The sequence below is a fragment of the Centrocercus urophasianus genome, unplaced genomic scaffold (genome assembly GCF_019232065.1).
Source record: "Centrocercus urophasianus isolate 14NV4802_14NV808 unplaced genomic scaffold, USGS_Curo_1.0 seq_12, whole genome shotgun sequence".
In the NCBI taxonomy this organism is placed as follows: Eukaryota; Metazoa; Chordata; class Aves; order Galliformes; family Phasianidae; genus Centrocercus; species Centrocercus urophasianus.
Genome location: NW_024884364.1, coordinates 20,428,474 through 20,450,583, shown reverse-complemented (window position 1 = coordinate 20,450,583; position 22,110 = coordinate 20,428,474). Strand labels below are relative to the sequence as shown.

Here is a 22,110-nt window from a genome sequence, read left to right as displayed (position 1 = left end):
ATAAAATAAAATCAATCTTCCTGTGCTATTTGCCAAGTAGGTTCCTGTTAGATAACGATTTTTAAGGAGAAAAAATAAAGATCAATTGTATCACTGACCTAAACGCAGGCTGCATAATATTAGCAACAATTTTTCTCTAGCTCTCTCTAGATAAGGAAAGAAAGTCATGGGTTTCTTGTTAGGCTCTGACCTGCACAATACTACACAGGAGTCTGGAATAATACCCTACAAAGTTTATGTTAGTGCAACAGTGTGGGACTATCTGAACTTGGCAGTTAGTAATTGTGAGTATATTATTACCCAGAGAGAGAGAAGTACTCTGTTTGGTTGAGGAAACCCAAGAACTGAAAAATTATTATTTTTGAAGTGCTGAGATTTGGACTATACTTTTAATTTAACCAGAAGCATCACAGGAAATTCAGTAAGGCAAAACTATCCAAACATAGCGAAATGAGAAAAAATGAAGTTGACAGAACTTTCAAAAAGTAGACTAAAAAAAAAAAAAAAAAAATCAAAGCAAACCAAATAAGAAGCTCTAATCACTTACATCTGTTCAAGGCTCCAAAAATGGGCACTATTCTTGTCTACTATTTTTATTCTACATTTTTCTTCTGATTATGAGAACATAATATGTGCAAACTCAGCACATAGGCTGTTGAGGTTTTATTAAACATGCTTTTAGAGTTAGTGTCATTCTTATTTTACAAAACTAATTCTTAAAAAAAGCATGATATACAATAAAGTTTCAGTTAGCAGTTACCCGATATTTAGATTTTAAGTGACAACATGTGGTTGCTGTGGTGTGCAAGCAACTAGGAGTATCAAAAGTGCCAAGAACAATCAAATTTATAAGGTCCACTAGAGACTTACAAGAACAAAAATGTACTTTCCCCCCCTCTAAACCAAGTGGGTTTCAGTGTTTTTTTTAAACACTGAAAGTGAGGAGTTGGATCGATTCACTTCGCTGAGACAGACTTACCACAAATTACGCATTGAGTTCTGTTGGATACTTGGCTGTTAAAGGTCTTCCACGCTATACAAAAGGTAATAATTCTGTATACAAGTATCAAGTAAATATAAATACAGTAAAAAAATAAAGCAAAAGGCTCACAGATCCAGGAATCAGCATGAAAGAACTAGAAACACAGACACTTCATACTTTTTTTTTTTTTTTTTTTTACATTTGATACAAAGAGATGATCTATCCCATGAACAATGGACTGAACTTTCTTCTGAGTACGTTTTGTGACTGTACAGTCTGCGTACAGACTTCCCAGCATGAGATCTAATGTCTGGTGTAACATACTCAAAGAAGGTTCTAAATGTTTGGTATTTCAAATATTGTTTTGTTTCTCGCTGTTTTTGACATCGCTTGGAATCAGTCCCCGCTACATTTAGCATTTCCACACAGCTGATGAGAAGAGGGGGAGAGAAGAGTCAAATTTCTAAACCCAGTCCTCATCTTTACTGTGCATAATATAATCTCCTTTCCTGACTGCTTAAAGAACCTAACCAAACAAAAATGTTTCTTTTTCATTAAGAGAATAAAATGAATGAAGAAATAATTTCCCTCCCACATCCTTTCTTCATCTCCCTTATCCCATTCCCCACAAGAGAAAAAACAACAAAAACAACAAAAACAACCCACTAGAGTATCAGCCAAACAAAACAAAGGATACACTTTCTCAGCATAAACCACCTTTGCTCTTAACTGCACAAATCATAAAGTCTTACATGCTCTGGAAAGCTCAAGTAACCTAGTCTAAGATAACAGCCACCTGTTTTTTTTTTTTTTTTTTTTTTTTTTTTTTTTTTTTTTTTTAAATAAAAAAGGAGAAGCTACCCAGACTCCATTTACATCATTCATATTCCAGAGGCTCAAAACTCTCAATAAGCCATTTTACAAGAAAATTCTGATAGTCTAATGTCTAGCACTGTGGAAGGCTCAAAACTCAAATTTCTAACAAATACCATATTTGCTGCCAGCATTTATTTTCTTTTACTATCTAGGTCATCAGTTCATGACTAGGAACAAAAGAAATCTGTGGAGAATTTTGACTCAGTGAGTTTTCTAATTCCTTTAAGTCTACAGAATATTTGCAAGACAACTTTCTTCAGTAGAAATCATTGTAAAATAGAGTAGAGCAAAATACATGTTTCACATTAAATGAGTACTTTTTATTACTGCAGGATGAAACAATAAGGGAAACCATAGTTATGCATGCTTGACATTTTAAGCAGTGAGAATAAAAATGAAACAGTTGATGCAATGTATATCACTGATGCAAAGGAGCATTTTTGAAAGTTGTGAGAAAAGCGGAAGGGACAGATACCCTTAGCTACAGGGAGAAAAAAATCTGACAGTATAATCAACAATAACATGATTAAAAATGGCAGTAACTTAATGATCAAACTTTTAGCCTAATGCTAACTTATGATAAGTTTAAATTCCAGTAATTTCAGATCACGTGGAGACAGTTTCCTAAGTCTCATAACCTCGCACAGCAAATTATACTTTCATAAGGAATGCCTTTGGGATCAGAGGAGGTCAGTTTTGTCCTAAATGCAAATCTCATCTCTATGATACGCAGCACATTCTCGGCCATCCCTCTGTCCCGCATATTGTTTCTCCTGCCCTTCCCACTGTTTCCACAGACCAACACTTCCTTTTGGAGATTTCTACTGAACAGAAGCAGTGCTTTGGTTATTCTCTACCAATGCCCATGAGTGGTTCATTAGCCCTTTCCTCTAGATTCTTCAGTGTAGATTCTTCTAAAACATGTTCCAATAAGTGTGTACCAATGCATGGTTTATCATGTCCTACACTTTATTCAGCATCAAAACACTGAAGGTACAGGGTTAGCAATTATTCATTTTAGCCAATAAAAACATATTGTGACATTAAATATGACTCAAAACACTTCAGACTAACTTGCAAACTGTCATTTTCTCATTGTTTTCTTGCAGAAAACACCCTGTGCTAATGGAGAAGGCAGCTCATTCTCCAAAGAAGTATCTGGAGCATTGACTCACAGGAGCTATAGAGAAGTAAGACAGTGTCCACATGCATGTTTTCAGGCCATTTGCTTTGGCTTGGCATGTGGGGACCTCAAGCCAATGCAAGCTCTTTTGCCCTTATTCTCAGCACAACAGAAGCTGTGTGGCCATATTAGTACAATACCGTGCCTGAGTGATCTAGCCTGTCTCTCAGCAGGGCTTATTAGCTCAGGCTCGGCGCCACATTAACCGCTGCCATATGGCTTCTGGTCAATTCAAAGAGCGAACTGAATGAGCTCACATCTCCCTGACAAAGTCTGCATAGCTGTGCTCTTTAAAATGGCAAACCTGCAAAATGCTGTGAGGACAGAATCTTGTAAAAGGTTGGGATTTTCAATCCATGCTCACTTCCATGCTTGTAGAAATACAAGCTGTCACTATTCCCAGTTGTGATCAGAGTTAGAAACTACTGTGAGTGTGATGGAGGCAAAGAGTTTTCATTTAAAAGGACAGTCCAAAATAAGAGGGGAGTATGATTAGGTATATAATCTAAACTAAAAAGTATGGAGGAAGACAACAAGGAATACAAAAAAGTTTGTTTTAAAATATTTTACCTCCTTCCTTTGTCAGTAAGTTGTTCATTCTTGAGTAGTAGTTAGGCTACTAGGATTAGTGAGATTTTTACAGTCTCACAAGAAGAGACAGGTCATCTGAAGAACAATGTTTTCTTGGACTCAGTTAAAAAGCACACATAAGAACACTCAAAATGATCCAACAAATGCTAGTCATAAATGTACCACTGAAAAGAGTTCAGATATCCCAGTGATAACAACATCATCACCACCACAAAAAAAAAAGTCTTGTGAAATGGGTGTGTAGCAGAAGATTCAAAGGTGAAGAAACCTTGGTCTTCACAATGGTTGCGCAGATTTGGAAACTCCAGAGGTTTAGACACATTGAGGGTGAAAACAAACATGCAGGTAGAACTGAGGAGGAAGGCAAGAAAGTCATCCGGATAAAAATGCATGACAACTGGCATGGTTATGACATCCAGCAAGGTTAGCACCGGAAACAAGGAAGACTATCCAGAAGATACATTTTCAATGATAGTGAGTGTTAAAGACATTGAAGAGTAGAGAGTGTCCAACAAGAGCAACAGGGACCCTGAAACAGGGCTTTAAGCTTGAGCACAGAAAAACAATTGTCACATTCTGGAAAAATTAAAAGCAAAAAAAAAAAAAAAAAAGCAGGATTTAAAAACGTTCTCATCATCCTCCGGGATAGCTATGTGGTTTCAAATTCTTTTTCACAATCTTTCGCATTTTTTCCCCTTTGGGCGCCAAGTTAACTCATAGCAGCTCCAATTGTGCTGCTAGAGGAAGCAATATTAATAGCAGAAGAAGTATAAATCATTAATAAAAACAACTCTTGATCCTTGAGGAAGCCACCATTGTAGAGATCAGCAGAAGGAAAAAGATAGGTAGAGCAGAAGCCAACCCTCTTAGGAAGTAAAAACAAGAGACAGAATGAAGAAAAGGTACTGGAAAGAAAGGAAATTGCTGGGAGACAACAAATACATATTGGGAACCCACAAGGGTTAGTAAGAAATAGGAAATTGCTGCCTGCCCTTTAATCTGCCTCCCAAAAGAAAAACAATTAAAATGAAATAAAACACTTAACTGGAGTTAGCTGCTGCTCCCCCTACACACACTGCTTTGTGTGCTGCACGCCCAAGCCATGATCTTTCATGCAGGTCTCCACAGGACAGACTATGTTAACCTATAAAGTAGGCATTACGTCTACAGAAATTTACATTTCTTTGCTGCATTTCTAAAATATGTAATTTGGGAGACCAAGATGTTTAAAGACTAGAGATTAAGAAATTAATGAAAAGGAGAGAGGCCAGAAAAAAAGAAATTGAGAAAAAATAAATTAGGATGAACATCTTGAATTAATTAAGAGTGTGGCACAATAACTGTATGATTTGTTTCAGGAATAAAACTTTTCTTAAGCAGTTAAGATTGTTATTCCTGAACAGCGCACAGCAACAAACTCAATCAGGTTTTATTGCCTTTTCCTTGATTTATCTCTCCTTTGCAGTTCTTCCCATTACAATTCATCTTTAGAAGCAAAGGCCCCTTTAGATAAATACAGAATTAGTTTTTGCGTTTTCCACTATTCTCTCCAATACTTTCTCTTTTCTTCTTTAAATTACACATATAGTAATTTCTTCCATTACTTCCTTCTTTTTCTGACTGAGATCACATTGAGATCACCTATCTTGTTTTAAACTTGTTAAAGCTCAAAGAGGTTGTGAATGGTCTACAGGAAGAAGCATGAATCAAGTCTTCTTGACAATTCATTAACAAAATAAATGGGTCAAATAAATAAACCGTTTTTCTGCAGATAGCAGTTTTGAAGAGGTTTTCCTGTCACAGAAAATGATAATAGGCTTATTTTTTTTTTTTTTTTTTTAAATGTTTTGTAGGAAACAATTTCTTGACTTATTTGTTTAAAAATAGCATTTTGCAAGAGAATAAATATTTTGTATTTTTGATGTACTATTTAATGGCCAGGGTAAGAATTCTAGTTACAACATCTAAAATAAGAATGTAAGTCATTCAAAATTGTCACAAGAAAGCCACACACAAAAGGAATGAAAATCTGTATGCATTATTCATCCTATACTTTGATCTTAAAAGCTAGGAATCCTGAACAAGGAAAGATAAATGGCTTCGGAAGGTTTTTCTTTCAAAAATCAAATGAGGATGATTCAGGATAAATGATAGATAAGAGTTAATATGAAAAAGAGGGAAATTGCAATAAAACTTTGGTTCGGCACTGTGATTGCAAGAGCTTTGCTTTTTGTATTCAATTACAAAGGATTTCTTTTTTAGCTACCAGCCTTCCTTTTCACGTGTAAGTAAAAGATTTTAGCTATTAAAATTTCATTTTCAGTATACGTATCTCTTTCCTCCCATCACCCTCCAATACCCTCCAACATGTGAACAACTAAGAAGCCTCCTGAAGCATGGGCTAATCATGTAGCAAGAAAAGAAGAAGCTGTGAAACTCTGACCTTCAACTCTTGCACAACCATCAACTTGATCTGGAGCTTAAGCAACACATTCTCTCACTGGGAAAGTATTGATAATTATAGGCCTTCTGACTGCATTGTGATTTTTTGAGGTTTAGTTAATTAAGCAGACATTGCTAATAACATACGAGACAAATTGAGACAGAGAACCAAGAAGGCTTCCCTGTCTAGATGAGAGAACCACAACCTCCTCTTTAAATGCTTTATACTCCTTAAAGTCCATAATTATTGCCATGTCTTGCCTGAAGACATGCTCAAAGGCCCTGCCATCTTGGTTAGATTACTGATGTCAGCATTTTGTACACAAGCAGTTGCATTCAGATTCATAAAGATAGAACTGCAAGGAACTTCCTTAAGAGAGGCTCTGAGCAAAGGTAGACAGTAGGTAGACAACACTGCACTAAACACAGCACACCAGCAATTTAATTTAACTGCATAGCAAAGGAAGAGTCCCTTTACATTCCAGTGTAGAGCAAGACATTTTGCTTATCTGACATCAAAGTTATTACCTTGATGCAAGCAGTTAGCATTAATCAGACGTCAGAATGTGGCTAGACATGTGGGAGAGAAAGGCTAGGTAAATACTACAGCTGGTTGTGAGATGGAGGAAACAGATGGGGAATGAGGTGGTAATTTCATTTTAGTGGTACATGGTAGGAAAGCAGTGAGGACACCATTTGAAAAGTAGTGAAAGGATTTAGGGTACAACAGGAAGGCTGAAAAGGGAATGGAGGCTAACTAGAGGTACTTTACTCAGGCTTACAAGTAACCCTTAAATACTGCAATATCTTGAATGCCTAAGTGAGTCCTTACTCACAGCCACTGATGCTCCTGCCAACTCTATCTAGACAAAACACAGTGGGAAAGACCAAACCCTGTGATTAGAAACGTCAGCAGAAATTAGAAGATTGACTCGACTTCCTCCTCTTTAACCTACAGCAATGTAAATTCATAGCTTTCAGCTCCAAGGTAAGTGCCTGAAACACGTGACTATGAAACTGGGCTGCCATGTAAAGAAGTTGGCTAGACTGCTGGGGTAAGCCTGCTCCTGGCCCTGGCCTTGATCTTTCCTCCAAGGAATTCAGTATGAATTTGATCTGTCAAGACAATAATTCCAAGTGCATGAACAACAGTAAGGGTTAGAAACAGGCTGAGGAATTTCCATAACTCGGTGAGTTCTCTTCTGCATTATTTGTAGTCAGGACCTTACATTTTCTTTCTCCACAGTATCTCAGCTCCAGGTCCTAGTACAGATGAAATATCTTAAAATTGAGAAATCACATCTGATTTTTAAGTTGTTTACAATGAGAAATTAAAGATACTTAATGGACTTTACTGAAGTGTTTTTTTTGTTTTGTTTCGTTTTTTGTTTTTACTATCTGTAGTAGGAGAGATTCTTCATTCCACAATGATCCCACGAGAAAAATTAGTCTGATGAGAACAGAATCTCACTAATTGTGCTCTGGCCTCAGAATAATTGTTTTTCAATTCAACAAATTAAGTTAAAGATAAGCATTTGCTTCACATGCAAGACTGTAATTCCTCCTTCTTTTGCAACTAACAGAAGCATTAGACATATCAAACATACACTTTCATAATGCAGTATGAAAGATACACATAGGAAAAATTATGTTTAGCTATGCTGCATTGATAAATCTGCTTATAGATAACATATTCAAGAGCAAAGAGAAACAAATTTTGGATGATGATTCTTCATCAGATTCATCCAGCGGACACGCGTAGAATGAACAACATGTACAGAGTACAACTTGAAGTAAAAAAAGAGCACTACTGGGAGAGCTGTGCTCTAAGATGGTGTCTATTTCTACAGTCTAACACAGATAGCTGTGCCCAGACCCATACTTCCATTTCATAATTGTTCCACTCACTACTGCTTATAACCTGAAAGACATATAAATTTATTTCTTTTCATAGCACATTTATTTGCCCTACAAATGGACCAAAAATATGCAAAGAGCACTTCGATTTTTATTATCTCACCTACATAAACATATCAATTTCCTTAACCTCACCAGGACAAAATAATATTTTCTTTTTATTGCATTCCAAAGGAAGCTGTGCCTTAACTTGGATCTTATTTAACTGCTATTTATTTAAATCTCTAGCTTCAAGATCTCTGTTAGGAGCCTAGCTACCACCTCTGATTCTCCAGCACCCTTACCATTCAGCCTGTAAAGCCCAGTTCTGCTGATGCAAAGATGAACACTGCCATTTCAGATGAGAATGAAAAGCCTCCCTAAGTTAAAAGAAGGGTTGCTGCATGGCATGGACACATTCTTGAAGAAAGTACAGATACGAATCAGAAAAGAGGTGCCAAACATCACTCACTATACCTAAGAAGTATAATTTTAATGTTTATTTTAAATTCCTTTTCAGACAAAAATGCATTAAAATTAAATGCTTTAAACAGCTCTACACACTTCCTAAAATGACATTGAGTCAAGAATCAACAAACCGTTAAGAATGAAAGCAGCTAGAAATCCTTTCAAAGTGGAGCCACAATAGGCATTTTCATTGACTGTACGGATGCTGTTATTACATATGCATTGAACACCAAAATATACATTTTGACATTTCCTGATCCGGTAATTTCATGGCTTAAAAAAAGAGGAAGGTAGTGCCTGCAAGCTATATTACCTAAAATTTATTCTTATTGATGTCACTGAGAGCTTTAGCATAAATTTTAATTAATATTGGAGTTAACTTTAAATATATACATTTAAATAATAATAAAAATAATTTTGCAAAAAAGAAAAACAAGGTTGATCTATCTCATATAAAAAAAGAAGTCTATCCAAAATCCACCAAATTGATTCTTCAATTTTTGTACTGTTTTAATTCTTTATGTTTGTGTTTTCAAACACAAATGGAAATAATTCAACATGCAATAAGAGAAATTCAGTAATTCTAAAGCAGTTTTCAAAATTAATACTTCTTGCCCATCTGTCTTTCAGCACATTCTCTATTCCAGGTGCCATTCTCCCCTTGTCTCCCAGACCCTTGCAAGGTAATACAGATGGTCACAGCAAAGCTGTTGAGAGGTACATTTATCCGCTTGGGAAGATCCTGCTGCAGCTGTAAGTCAATGTAAATCTGCATTACAATGTAGCTTCACTCTCTTGCCTGTGAGAAAGCAGGCATGATATTCAAAGTGCTGTTTAAGAAACTGCCAGGCATATAGGACATAAAATAATGCAGTTGAATTAGCTGTTTCAGCATTGTTATTTTACACCTCTGAACACAAACATTCATTTCAGCATGTGAAATGTGTATTTCTACACCTACATCAAAACTCATTCTCATTTGTTTGGTTTTTGGAAGCAGAAACTGGTAACACAACATAACTCCACAAAACATCTTCGTGAATGAATACTAGGTAGGTGACTTTTATAAAATAACGAGAAAACAAAACCAAAGTGAGGGGCTGTATTCCACCATAAGCACAGTTTTCATAAATACAGGTGGTGTTGCCAATCAGTGACAGCTGCCTTTGTTCTGGGTATGTCTTTGTTCTGACAGCTGGAAGAAGAGCAGTTTTAATGTATAACAAAGGGAATGTACTCAATAGGGAACACCTGAAATTCCTTCAAGATAGCAATAGAAAAATGTGACTTAAGAAAGCACTTCCTGAAGAAAAAGCAGCACTGAAATCTTCTCCTTATCACAGATCAATCGACTTGTCACAGTAGGAAGGAAATTTTAAAAGGAAATTGCAAGTTCTTTTTAAGCATGATGGGAGGAATTACATTAATAGCCAGCAATCAGTATAGGTTCTATAGGGCACTTTAAAATTTAAATGTATGCATATACTTGAGGTTCAAACCGCCCAAGCTTTGTCTTGTTTGCAAAAAGCAAGCAAAGCAACAGGCAATTTAAATTTGCAACAAAGCTAATTTTTTACTTAGGTTGCTGGTGTTTAAGTGTTCTTCCATTAAAAACTTCCCTCATTTGATTGTATCTTTGAGGTATATAAATTGTATATGCCTCCAATCTAGTTTTATATACTAATAATCCTTGAAATACCAGCAGGATCCTACATGGTATGTAAATTCACACGATAGTTTCTTACCATATGGAAAGATGTTTTGGACCACCAAGTTGCCAGCATACAAATGACTTCTGAACTCCACTTTTCCTTATAATTTCTGTGAGCCACTTATGCTCATTAGCTTATTGTTTTACTTAGCAAAAATAAAGAGTGATGATTTTGTGATTTGAGAAGCTGCTTTTTATATAATCTTGGGTAATTGTACACTATTTAGCAAGCTACAACTACAAATGAACACAACAATTTCACTGGGACAATAGCTTAATTTGAGAGTACAGGATAAGCCATCATCTCTGTAAAGAAATATCCCAAAAGCTTTCTTATCCTTTCTAATACAGTGTACAGCTCTTTTGCACAGTTTCTTTCCAAAACAATTGCAAAAGAAAATACTCACTTAGCACTTCCTCTTTCCTGCTAAAGAAGGCAGATACAGGTTGCAGAAATTTTAAGTGGATGAAAAAAGAAGAAAATTATAGGACAGTGACAGACATAATGAATTTCATATTCACAAGTGTTTAATTTATCTAAGGAAGAGATGAACCCAAGTTTTGCATGGTCCTTTTTAACAAACAAATGCATAGTGTACAATAAAGTAGCATGAGAGACTAAAGAATGCATTCAAAGCTGAATGCAAACTAACTCTGCCTTTTAGGCAAGGAAGGACGAAGCCTGGAAAGTATAACATGGCCCACATAGCAAGAGACTAATAATTTCAGATTACCTGATCTTACCCATCAAATTCTTCACACAATGCCCTCCTTATACTTACTGTAATTCTCTCGTCTTTGTCATCTAGAGGAGTCCCATCTTTTTTCCATGATATGGTGGGTTCTGGGTGACCTCTCGGAGGCTGACATTCCATCACAGCAGGTTCACCCACAGCTACCATTACATCTGATGGATTTTGTCGGAAGTCATCCCGTAGAACTGAAAAAATGAAGAAAATAAATTAAAAAATTACCCAGCAGTACACCAGCTGGACAGCAAAATATTTTGGTTTTGGTTTTTAACGTTACCTGTTGTCATTTTTATTTATACTAACAAAGAGCTCCAGTTCATGAATTTCATCTAGCATCTAAGGATTGTCTCTAGTACTACTGAACTGTAACAGAGAAAACCCACATACAACTGTCTCTGACAGAGGAAAAGGCTGACAGACATAAGATTGACTGCCTGCAGGGAACAGCTGCCTTACTTTTACCTGACAGTTTCTGCCTCATGAGAAAATATGGGACTCCTATCACAGCTGAAGACGACAAAATGTCTTCTGCTCAGTTAGACAGTTACTCATAGGTTTAGGGTTGAAGAGTGGCCACTGACCATACAAACTGCACCCTAAATTTATGGCTAACTGAACATCGTAGTTACTTTCCAGTTCTTGGGAGACACTATAAGTGGGCAAACATCAGTGCACCCTTAGCCAAACTAGTCTTCACAATTTGGCTTCTTTCATTTTGAGAAAACAAAACAAAACAACAAAACAATAATTATTTCCTGATACATGGGAGTCATCCTTCAGTCTGATCCAGGACCACATCCTCATTTGGAAGAGCTCAATCTTTTCACAGAGGGAAATATTTTTTTATTTTGGCTTTGTTACTAAAATTTGTTCTTTCTTCTCATTTGGCGAAGCCTAGATAACTCTAGCTCCATACACTCATTTACTATCAATGTTGTCTACATCTGATTATTATTTGTTTTAGGAGAAGAGAAATCATACTGTGTTCATCAGACCATTACATCCAGACCCAGTTTAACAGAATAATGGTCTTCCTAAGCCTTGCCAACTAAGTGACAACTGGTTTAATCTAAAAATAAATGACTCAAATTATAACAAATATAACAGTCTAGACCTCTCCACTGCTGTTACTGTTACCATTTGCACTGAATAAAGGACATAGTGAGAAAAAAAGTACATTACTGCCAAAAAACTCTTAGGATTTTGACAAAGCTATCCGTCACTCTTGCTATCCACATCAATTTTGCGTTAACACTAAATAGTGCAGAGAACTTGTAGCAAAGAGTACGTCCCCTGAGCCACTGACCACAGACACGTGGGCATATATTATTAAAGAGTGGCTTGGTTGTTAGTGATGCTTCTATGCTGCTGTTGTGGTTTAACTGAGCAGGTGGCTCAGCACTACAGTCTTTCACCCACTTACTCCCTTGACAGTGAGATGGGAAAGAGAATTAAAAATAAAAAAAAGAAAAAGCAGAAACTGGGAGTTGAGATAAAACTAATTATTAAGAGAAAAGGACAAACACAATAGTTATGACTATCAATGTACATGTGTATATATGAGCCAACAGTGTGCTCTCGCGGCTCAAGGAGGGCAATGGAATCCTGGGGTCCATCAAAAGAAGGGTGGCCAGCAGGGACATGGAGGTGATTGTCCCCCTCTACTCTGCTCTTGTGAGGCCCCATCTGGAATACTGCGTCCAAGTGTGGAGCCCGCAGTACAAAAAAGACAGGGAGCTGTTGGAGAGGGTCCAGAGGAGAGCCACAAAGATGATCAGGGGACTGGAGCACCTCCCCAGTGAAGAGGGAGCCGGGCTTGTTCAGCCTGGAAAAAAGAAGGCTGCAGGGTGACCTCGCTGCAGCCTTTCAGTACCTAAAGGGAGCCTACAGAGGGGAGTGGAATCAACTCTTTGAAAGGGTTGATATGTGTAGGATGAGGGGAAATGGTTTTAAGTTGAGGGAGGGGAGATTTAGGTCAGACATCAGCGGGAAATTCTTTATCCAGAGAGTGGTGAGGTACTGGAACAGGCTGCCCAGAGAGGTTGTGGATGCCCCATCCTTGAAGGTGTTCAAGGCCAGGTTGGATGGGGCCCTGGGCAGCCTGGTTTAGCATTGAAAGTGGAGGTTGGTGGCACCTGTTGGTGGCTTTGTCATCAAACTGTTTCTCCCTTAAAAATATTCCATGCCATTCAGATACTGTAGAAGGGTCCTAAGGGCCAATGGGTCACTTGGAACAAGTTAATCTCACACTTTCTGCAATGCTGCATAATTTAAAATGAAGTTGAGGAGCACAAAGGATTTACAGTTCTTTGACTCTGTTTGGGGAGATTTTTGGCAAATAATGCTATCAGGAGGACTATTGTAATTGTTTTTTTCCTCAAATATGCCAACCTTATGCTCTCATAACCCATAATTCCATGGCTATAATAACAGATGTATGTGTATAGCTTGATTAATCACAACAAATACTTAACAGAAAAGTTCAAGACTGCTAACAGAAATGTAGATGGGAACCAAAAGCAATTAATACAAAATATTATACCACTGTTCTAGAAACAGGATATAATTTCTGGATATAAGAACACTTGTGCACCAAGAAGATTGAAGCATACTGCTGATGCATCATTTGAAGTTACCAATCCTCTTCTATTCTGACACACTCAGATTTCAAAGGCTTCAATCTGAAAATTAAACTTTCTTAACATCCTGGAACCAGGAGATACTGATGCCCTTCAAAAGGCTAGTCAGGGATAAAATAGCTCCACCACTTTAATAATACAAAGTAATACAGTGGAGTGTTAGGATTTAATGAAGAAACTATGAGAAAATTAGGTTGGAAAGGATCTCCATGCTGTCTGATAAACATGTGATGTTGTCTCAAATAGATCTAGTCTAGAAACTTCATTTCAAACAAATATTCAAAACAAACAAAATGAAGCTCTTGTTTGGTTCGCAGAAACATGAGAAAGCATGCTCCACTTAAGAACAAAACATCTCTCCCTACAAAAAGCAAGGAACATGGATATTTTCTTTCTATGGATTAGAAAAACTGATTTTATTTTTTTTTTCTTGAAAACAACAACTGATCTTGAAAAAAAAAAAGGTTACATTTTGATTAAATACATTTTTAGAAAGGGAGTATTTTTTTTCCACATCTCCAAACTAAAAAACATAAAAGAAATTGAAACTGAAATTGCATCAAGTTGCTTAATACCATATATTCAGTTCCCAATAACTAAGTACGGAAGTGCAAGGAAGTTTATTTGCTCCACAACAGTTTTATTCCAATGCAATAAAAGGGTTGGTTTGACCGCGGGTAAGAAACTATTCTTGTTGAAGATTGCGACACTCAGATAAAGCTAAGAGAAATATAAAATATAAAACGTATGGACATTTTTTTTTTTCCTGTTTGTTTGTTTTAGATGATCAAGTGATCTTAACAAACCATAGTGCTTTTCAAGTCTGAGAGGACTCAAATCTCAAAGGAAAGCCTATCAGATAGCTCCTCAGATGGCTTTTAGCACCTTTGAAGCAACAAAGAAGTTCAGTACTTGCATAACAAAAGCAAATTACTTCAGTAATTTCTACACTTGTTTTTCTTAGATCAGGTTTTCAACCATAGTACCTCGCCTGTAAAGGAATACCTTTCACAAATTAACGAAGGCATAAAAGAACGCCTTAGGAGAACATCAAAGGTCCAAGCCATATACACATTGAAATATGCATTTTTTTTTTTTCCACTTAACTATGATTTTCTTTTGGCTCTAACATTACATAAAGAAATGCTAACCAAAAGTAATCTTCTAGAGATTACTTCACAGACAGTTATTTTTGCAGCTGTAAAGTATGCATTTGCTGTTTTTTTTGTGGTATTTTTTAATTTTCTTTTTTTCATTTTTTTTTTTTTTCCCCCCCTCAGGCCTTGGCAATCTTACATAAGTTATATATTTTCCTCACTTACTGACAAAAAGAAAAAATCATTTTTTCCTCTTAAGAGTCAAGCTCACTGTAAACTGAGAATATATTTCCTTTCAAAGATACACTAGAAGTGTATTTTGTAATTCAATACAGTATATGCCTTTAGTCACCGAAGGGCCAAATTGCACCACATGCATCTTTTTATGCATGCAGTTGGAATGAAAGCAGATAAAAAGTGAGGTTGTGGTTTTGTTTTTCCAATTTAGTGTAAAATTTTCATATACAAAAATAATGGGTAAGGTTTTCTAACATTTTACTCCTTTTTTTTTTTTTTCCCCTGATATAGCAAACCTTAAGTACTACCATTGTACAGCTAGGACAATGCAATGAGTCTTGCAAAGCTGAATGACTTGGTGATCTTGTCGTGTGAACTCTGAATTTCTGTGCTTGTGCAGAAACACTTTCATGCTCTGCTTGCTGAATTAATCAGGTTGAAGAGAAACTTTTGTAACTTCACATAAAAGTCAACTACTCATACAGCTATTTAAAACCTTGTACTATTCAATCAATAAAGCAATTACACTTTCCCTAGAGAATCCTTCCCAGAGCAGAAAGGAACTAGAAATCACTTGAGGATAGATTTTTATCGACAAGCAACATTAGTAGAGGCATTATTTTTAGTATAAGCCATAAACAGTGCTTTTCAAAGTGCAGTACCCAGTATTTTTTTCCTAAATTTTTCTTTGGCTCCTATGAAAAAGAGTAGGGAGTCATTACTGGGTGAAACAGTAACTGTATTTCAAGGTTCTACTTTATAGAAACTGTTCAAACTTGTCAGCATTAGGAACAGAAACTATGAAGGGAAGGAAAGAAATGCATATTTTCTATTTATATACAACCACATGTCACTTATACTACTACTCACTCATATCTGTACAACTATTATTGCAAGTTCCAAACCATGCTCCCAGCTGGCCACTGTTTTCCTTCTGCACTCGCTATTTTTTTTCCACACCTTGGCCACCAGGCACCTATGGATATCATGAGAGGAAGTAGTATGTACCAGGGGATTTACCCAAACACCAATGGGATGTTTTCTCCTCTTGTAAAGAACCTCAGTAAGAAGCATGCTCATATATCTAGTATATAATCTTGATTTGATCTGCACAAAAAATAATCCACATGACACATTTGAAGCTCACTGCTAGGTTGATTATTGTTTTGCATATACACATTGTAAGTATTTAGTGAACACTATTACATTTTATCATTAAATAACTGTGATCTAGTTTGAAGACAAACAAAAACATGACAACACACACACGAAAAAAAAAAACAACAACGAAACAAACCAGACTGTTCTAGTCAGCAAGTGAAAAAAAAGCATTTCTAAGCAGTATGCTAAATCCCATCACATACCAGGGACACATACTCCTTTACAAAGGTATAATTTAAGAACTTCAGGTAAGAAAATCTCCTGAAAAATTTTATTATAGGCCTATACTAGTCAGACTGGCTAGACATTTCATACTGTTGCAGTTCAAAGAAATACATCTAAATATACTTAGCATTCCCAGTCAACCAAGTCAATACAGTCATGGTCACCTGGTGAATACAGGAAGAGAGGGAAATGCAGATGTTTGGGGTGCAGTCACATATCAGTTTAAGAAAACCTGAATCCATTCTTATTATTCTACTGTGATCATCCAGATGTGCTTTCTGCTAACTCTCCTGCATTGTCACTGCCAAATAATGCTACCTCACCAGGCTGGTTGTTGGACAAGTGATCAGAGATTAGTGAGCCATTGCATCTCACTGAAAGATTTACCCAAAATGTTACCAACAGTTATCACTCTTTTAGCATGAAAATCATTCACATGTTTCTTTGCATGGCAGATTGTGCCTCAAGAATGGGGAAAAAGAATGTGAAAATGAAATAAGTAGAAGAAATAATCATTCCTTGTATTGCTTCAGAAAATAACCAGACCTCAACTAACTTAAGCATTAGCCTGAACTATACCACCTTTTCCTAAAGAGTGCTGGCATGAAATTTATACTGATGTCAGAATATTATTTTTAATGCATTAATTCCAGTAATAGGAAAGTGCTACGGCACCTCAGTTAAAAAAAAATAATATAAACTACACATGTTCAGATTTAAGATCACCGTGTTACCAGAGTATTTTGGACCCTATATAAATTCTATACGAATGTTATCAAGAAAATTTGATCATTTAGAAGTTAAAAATATTATTTACTGAAAACCATTACTCAAATTCTTTTCCTTTCTGAAGAAATTAAAAGCAGATAGTAATCCATTGATTTTATCTCCCATTGCACAGCCGTTAAAACAGAACAGCAGAAACATGTCTATAGTCAGAAATCACTATTATGACCATCTTACAACAATTCACATAATACAGACAATGATTTTATGCAGAAATTGCACATACCACTAAGGTACTGAATGCTTTTAAAGATGTGTATGCTTTTATCAAGACCCTGACAGGTAAGGAATCACTTCCTTTCACAGCCCGGCCAGTTCTTTCATCATTTTCTCTTCCCATCTGATTCCTACCTTCAAGCATTTTGACCTCAGCTATTGGATCCTGTTACACCTTTGTCACTTGGACTAAAGAGCCTTCTGAAGGCAAGCAGATAGCAATCAGCTCACTATCTAGATCTCTAATCTTCTTTAAGCCTCCTCTAAACTTCAAAACTACTGAAACACTGCACCTCACAGTTGAACTCTCTCACACAGTCATCTCTTCCTATGAGACAGGACTTCCTTGATTTGAGTAGAGAATTCACTTTAAATAGGTTTCCAGGTATAAGAGACTGCTCGTACTAAAAAGACTGATCAGAAGTGATGATCATCACTTCACATTATGACAGTACTGATCCATTCTGAATCTTGAGCCATGCGTCTATGACTACAATAGTTTTGCAGTAAAGCCAAACCTTCATACAGTGTTGTCATGCTCTGCTTTGAGCTCTGTCCTTTAATAAACCTTGCTGAAGCCTGAATTATTATAAGATCAAGTGGGTTTTTTTTTTTTTTTTTTTTGCTTAGTACTCAAATGTATTTATATGCATCAGTACTGATAACATTGCCCAGAATCTTTCTAACGATAACAGCAACTCTTTGCCCTGAAAACAGAGATATCCAAAAATCACTGTTCCTCCAATATTTAAAATACCTAACAGTTTCGTAATTTTTTTTTTTTTTTCCAGCTCCCAGTATGGTGGGAAATACAGCCTTGTACCTATAAGCTATATCATGATGCGCAACCTGAATCTCACAATAAGCGCTACCAATAACTCAGTTTTTTTGGAAGAAATATGAGAAGAAAACAATATAAATTTGAATTAAAATAAATTAATGCATGAATTAAAGACCAAATGATGCGTGTAGAATTATTTCCATAATTACTGGAAGAGAAGTTCAAGAAACTCTCATTCCATGCACCCAATATAGTGAAGCAGAATTTCAGGCAAAGGCATTTGCTTATTTTTAACTGAACATGTAATCTAGTAAATACTTTACTGAATCCAGTGTCACATTCTGCTGTAAGGGTGATAACAGATTAACGGCATCAGGGACGGGTATTAAGTTCCTGAAAGAATACATTATAAATTATAGAATTTAGAATTAACATTATTAGTACTGCCTGGCTATTGACACCAGTAAAGATCACTGATGGTTGCCACAATCAAGAAACAGATGAAGACTCTTTGAGCACCAATCCAATGCATGACCAGCTGAATTATACACAGGTGTTGGAGCTATGAAATAGCAACAGCCTCCCCAGAGAATTGAAATCTTGATCACACTTTTTAAATGTTAACAAAATGTACTGCTCCAATTACAGTAACCTTTAAGATGTTTTAGAATGTATTCTCTCCAAAGAGCAATGCTTTTGATTGATAGTTTTTATACAGAAACACAAAAATGGCATCTTAATACATACTGAAGGTTAATAGCTACTTTCTCCAGAAGAAGTGTCACTCCCCATTATATTCAGCAATACAAGCTAGCTGATGTAACACCTGCATGCTTCTAATCCATTAATGCAGAAAGAACTCATGGAGTGCTTCACCTACTGGATTACATCTTTTAGAAGGTGCTGATGACAAATATAGCAGTGAATCAAGCAATACACTACACTGCATAAGCATCTAAATGTTGAGGTGTTCGACAACAGACATATTGAATGCAGATGTTTCAATAAATTGCAATTACTGCCTTTTATTTTTTTTTTTTTTATACAGTCTTTTCAACACATTGGTTGAAAGTTATATATGGTAGTTACAAAAATGTATTAAGCAAACCAACACAATTATTGTTATTTTATTTCAGTAGTTGAAGACTTGGACTTAAGTATTGCCACTGGGCAAGATAGCTGCCATCCTCTACCAGTATCTCAGCATGCAAAGAGGAAAGAGTGAATTAAGTAGATGATGAGTTGGGAATCAATTAAATGGCCAAGTCAGAGAAGTCATATAAACAGTAACTTTAACTCCTGTGAGATGAGTAACTGACAACCTAAGAGAACACACTGCAGCACTGGAAATCCTAATTAAAAACTGAAGTATCTGCAGTGCCTCAGGCATCCCTCAGGTTGATCAAAAATTGAAAATAGATATGGAGAATGGATCTAATTATTAACTTGATTGATTGTATACAAAATGTGATTTGTCTCATTATCTTCCACATATTATGATCTAGAACAAAGCATTTACTATCTTTAATTCAGAATTTACCCTGTGGAAGAACAGATTCATTTGTATAGATTGCTGAGACATTTCCCCTTCACTTCTGTTAAATAATTACAGTTATTTTCTCTTTTCTATTATTATTCTATTGTACTGTATTCTATTGTATTCACTGTAAAGGGGTTTTTTGGGGGGGAGTAGGGGTGGGGATAGTTTGAAATAATTGAAATAATTTCAATCATATTCATTACAGACAGTATTTTTCTAATGACTAACACAGCAGATTTCCAAACTCATGGATACAAACCAATGGGTTTTAGACACAGTTCACATAAGAATTCTCTCTGGAAGATCACAGGTTAGATTTGCCTAGGCAAAGAATGTTTTACATCTCTATATGCAAAGATGTGTGTGTTCCGTAAATAAAGCTTTTCTTCTGTACATTCCAACTCAAGGTTCTAATGTCTAGCTTGAATGACCTGTTAGCTGTGCCAGCTTTTCTTTAAAGCATATTATAATGGAAATGAAGAGTCAGATTAACAGGCTGTACCAAGACCTTGTCTTGGACCTGCAAATTAGAGCATAGAGATGCATATACAAGAGGTAACAAGACCAGAAGATGAAGAAAAAAAGCTGAAAAGATCAGAAGTCCAGTGTCTTTCTTAACTAATTATCAAACCTTATTCCAAAAGCAGAACGGTTTTCCATTTTAAGTAAGATGGCATGAATCAACACAACATAGCTAGTACCCTGGTGATTTTTTTTGTTTTGTATGATACCTAGCTGTAGGGTATGGCCAACACACCAGATGGGCAGGACGCCATCCAGAGTGACATAGACAGTCTTGAACAGTGGGCCCAGGTGAACCTCAAGAGGTTCAACAAATCCAAATGCAAGGTCTTGCACCTGGGTTGAGGGAACCCTCACTACCAATACTAGCTGGGGGATGAAAGAATTGAGCACAACCCTGCCAAAAAAGAACTGTACTCTTGCAGCCCAAAAAGCCAACTGTATCCTGGGCTGCATCAAAAGATGAGTGACCAGCAGGTCAAGGGAGGTGATCCTGCCCCTCTACTCTGCTCTGGTGAGGCTTCACCTGAAGTGCTGCATCCAGATGTGGAATCCTCAGTACAGGTGAGACACAGACCTGCACTTCCAGAGGAGGGCCACAAAAACGATCCAAGAGATGGAACACCTCTTCCATGAGGACAGGCTGAGAGAAGTGAGGCTGTTCAGCCTGGAAAAGAGAAGGCTGCAAAGGGATCTGACAGCAGTCTTTCAGTATCTAAAGGGGAGCTACTGGAAAGAGAGGACAGACTCCTTTAGCAGGGTCTTTGGTGACAGAACAACGTGAGATGGTTTCAAGCTCAAATAGGGTAGGTTTAGGTTAGATTTAAGGGAAAAGTCTTATACAGTGAGTGTGGCAAGGCAATGGAGCAGGTTGCTCAGTGATGTGGTTGATGCCCTGGCCTCAAGGTGAGGCTGGATAAGGCCCTGGGCAACTAGCTGTGCATGCCCCTGTTCATTGCAGGGGAGTTGGATTAGATTGCCTACAGAGGTCCCTTTCAACACCAAGAATTCTATGATTCTATCATTTATGATTCCAGGGAGAAAAATAAAGGAACACAGGCGGCAAGGACAGCAAGGTAGCAAGCAAACAGGCTTCTGTGAAAATCATTTTCAGTGAGAACTTAAAGCTCTGATATATACCGCTAGCCAATTGAGCCAGACTACAATTGATTGAAAAGGTGATACTGCCACAGCTATGCTGGCTTTGGATTTGAAACTGACTCTCTTCCCATGGTTTCTAAGCTGGAAAATTCCTGGCTAGGCAAACACACCGCAATCAAAGTTCTTTGGAAGGACTCTATTTTCTGTGAAAAGAATCCTATTATGCTGTTAAAGTGGCTGAAAAAAGTAACATTTTATAACAGAGAAGATACAGTATCTTTAATATATTCAAAGCAGATAAGTTTCCCTTGTTATATGCTGGAAATTGATATTCCACAGTTAAATCTGAGATGGAATGTGGATTTATTGGCACAGAACTGTAGCGAAGTTCATCACTCTAAAAAGTTGCTGCAGTGTTACACCGGTAGTATACAACTTCATTCTCTTGAAGGTAACTACTGACCAGAACTCCCATCTTCTCTCACTTGCCTGAACTGCTAGAGAGCAAGATATACCTTATTTATACAGTATGATTATTTATACTCTGTACGTCCAAATGCATGCATGTGTCACTTTTACAGTAATATCATCCCATTTCTTTACTTTCCAGAAGACTTCAATGGACAACAGCAAGAGTAAGAACAGTAAACTTTTACAAAATTACATTTGGGCCAAATATGATATACTTTTCAAATTACTATTCCCTTAATTTTACTGGCTTTAGAAAACATTCCAAGAAAACACCTATGGGAAATACGGCAGACAGCCTTACACAGAAGTCAGAGAGAAATATGGTCTTCATCTAATTCAATTAACTGCCTTGAGTTGGATCCCAATGGTACAGAAAAATGTTTGTTTTCTTTCAGACATATTCTAAGACACAATTCATACTGCTTCCTCAATA

The 22,110-nt window shown here is 36.7% G+C and overlaps 1 protein-coding gene across 1 annotated transcript in view; it reads right to left on the bottom strand.

Annotated features, from left to right (window-relative positions):
• Positions 1-22,110, bottom strand: part of ROBO1 (roundabout guidance receptor 1) — a 606,013-nt gene that overhangs the window by 105,148 nt on the left and 478,755 nt on the right. The window contains exon 4 of the mRNA XM_042809975.1: positions 10,932-11,089. Coding sequence (XP_042665909.1) covers positions 10,932-11,089 — 158 coding nt within the window. The remainder of the gene's footprint in view (positions 1-10,931; positions 11,090-22,110) is intronic.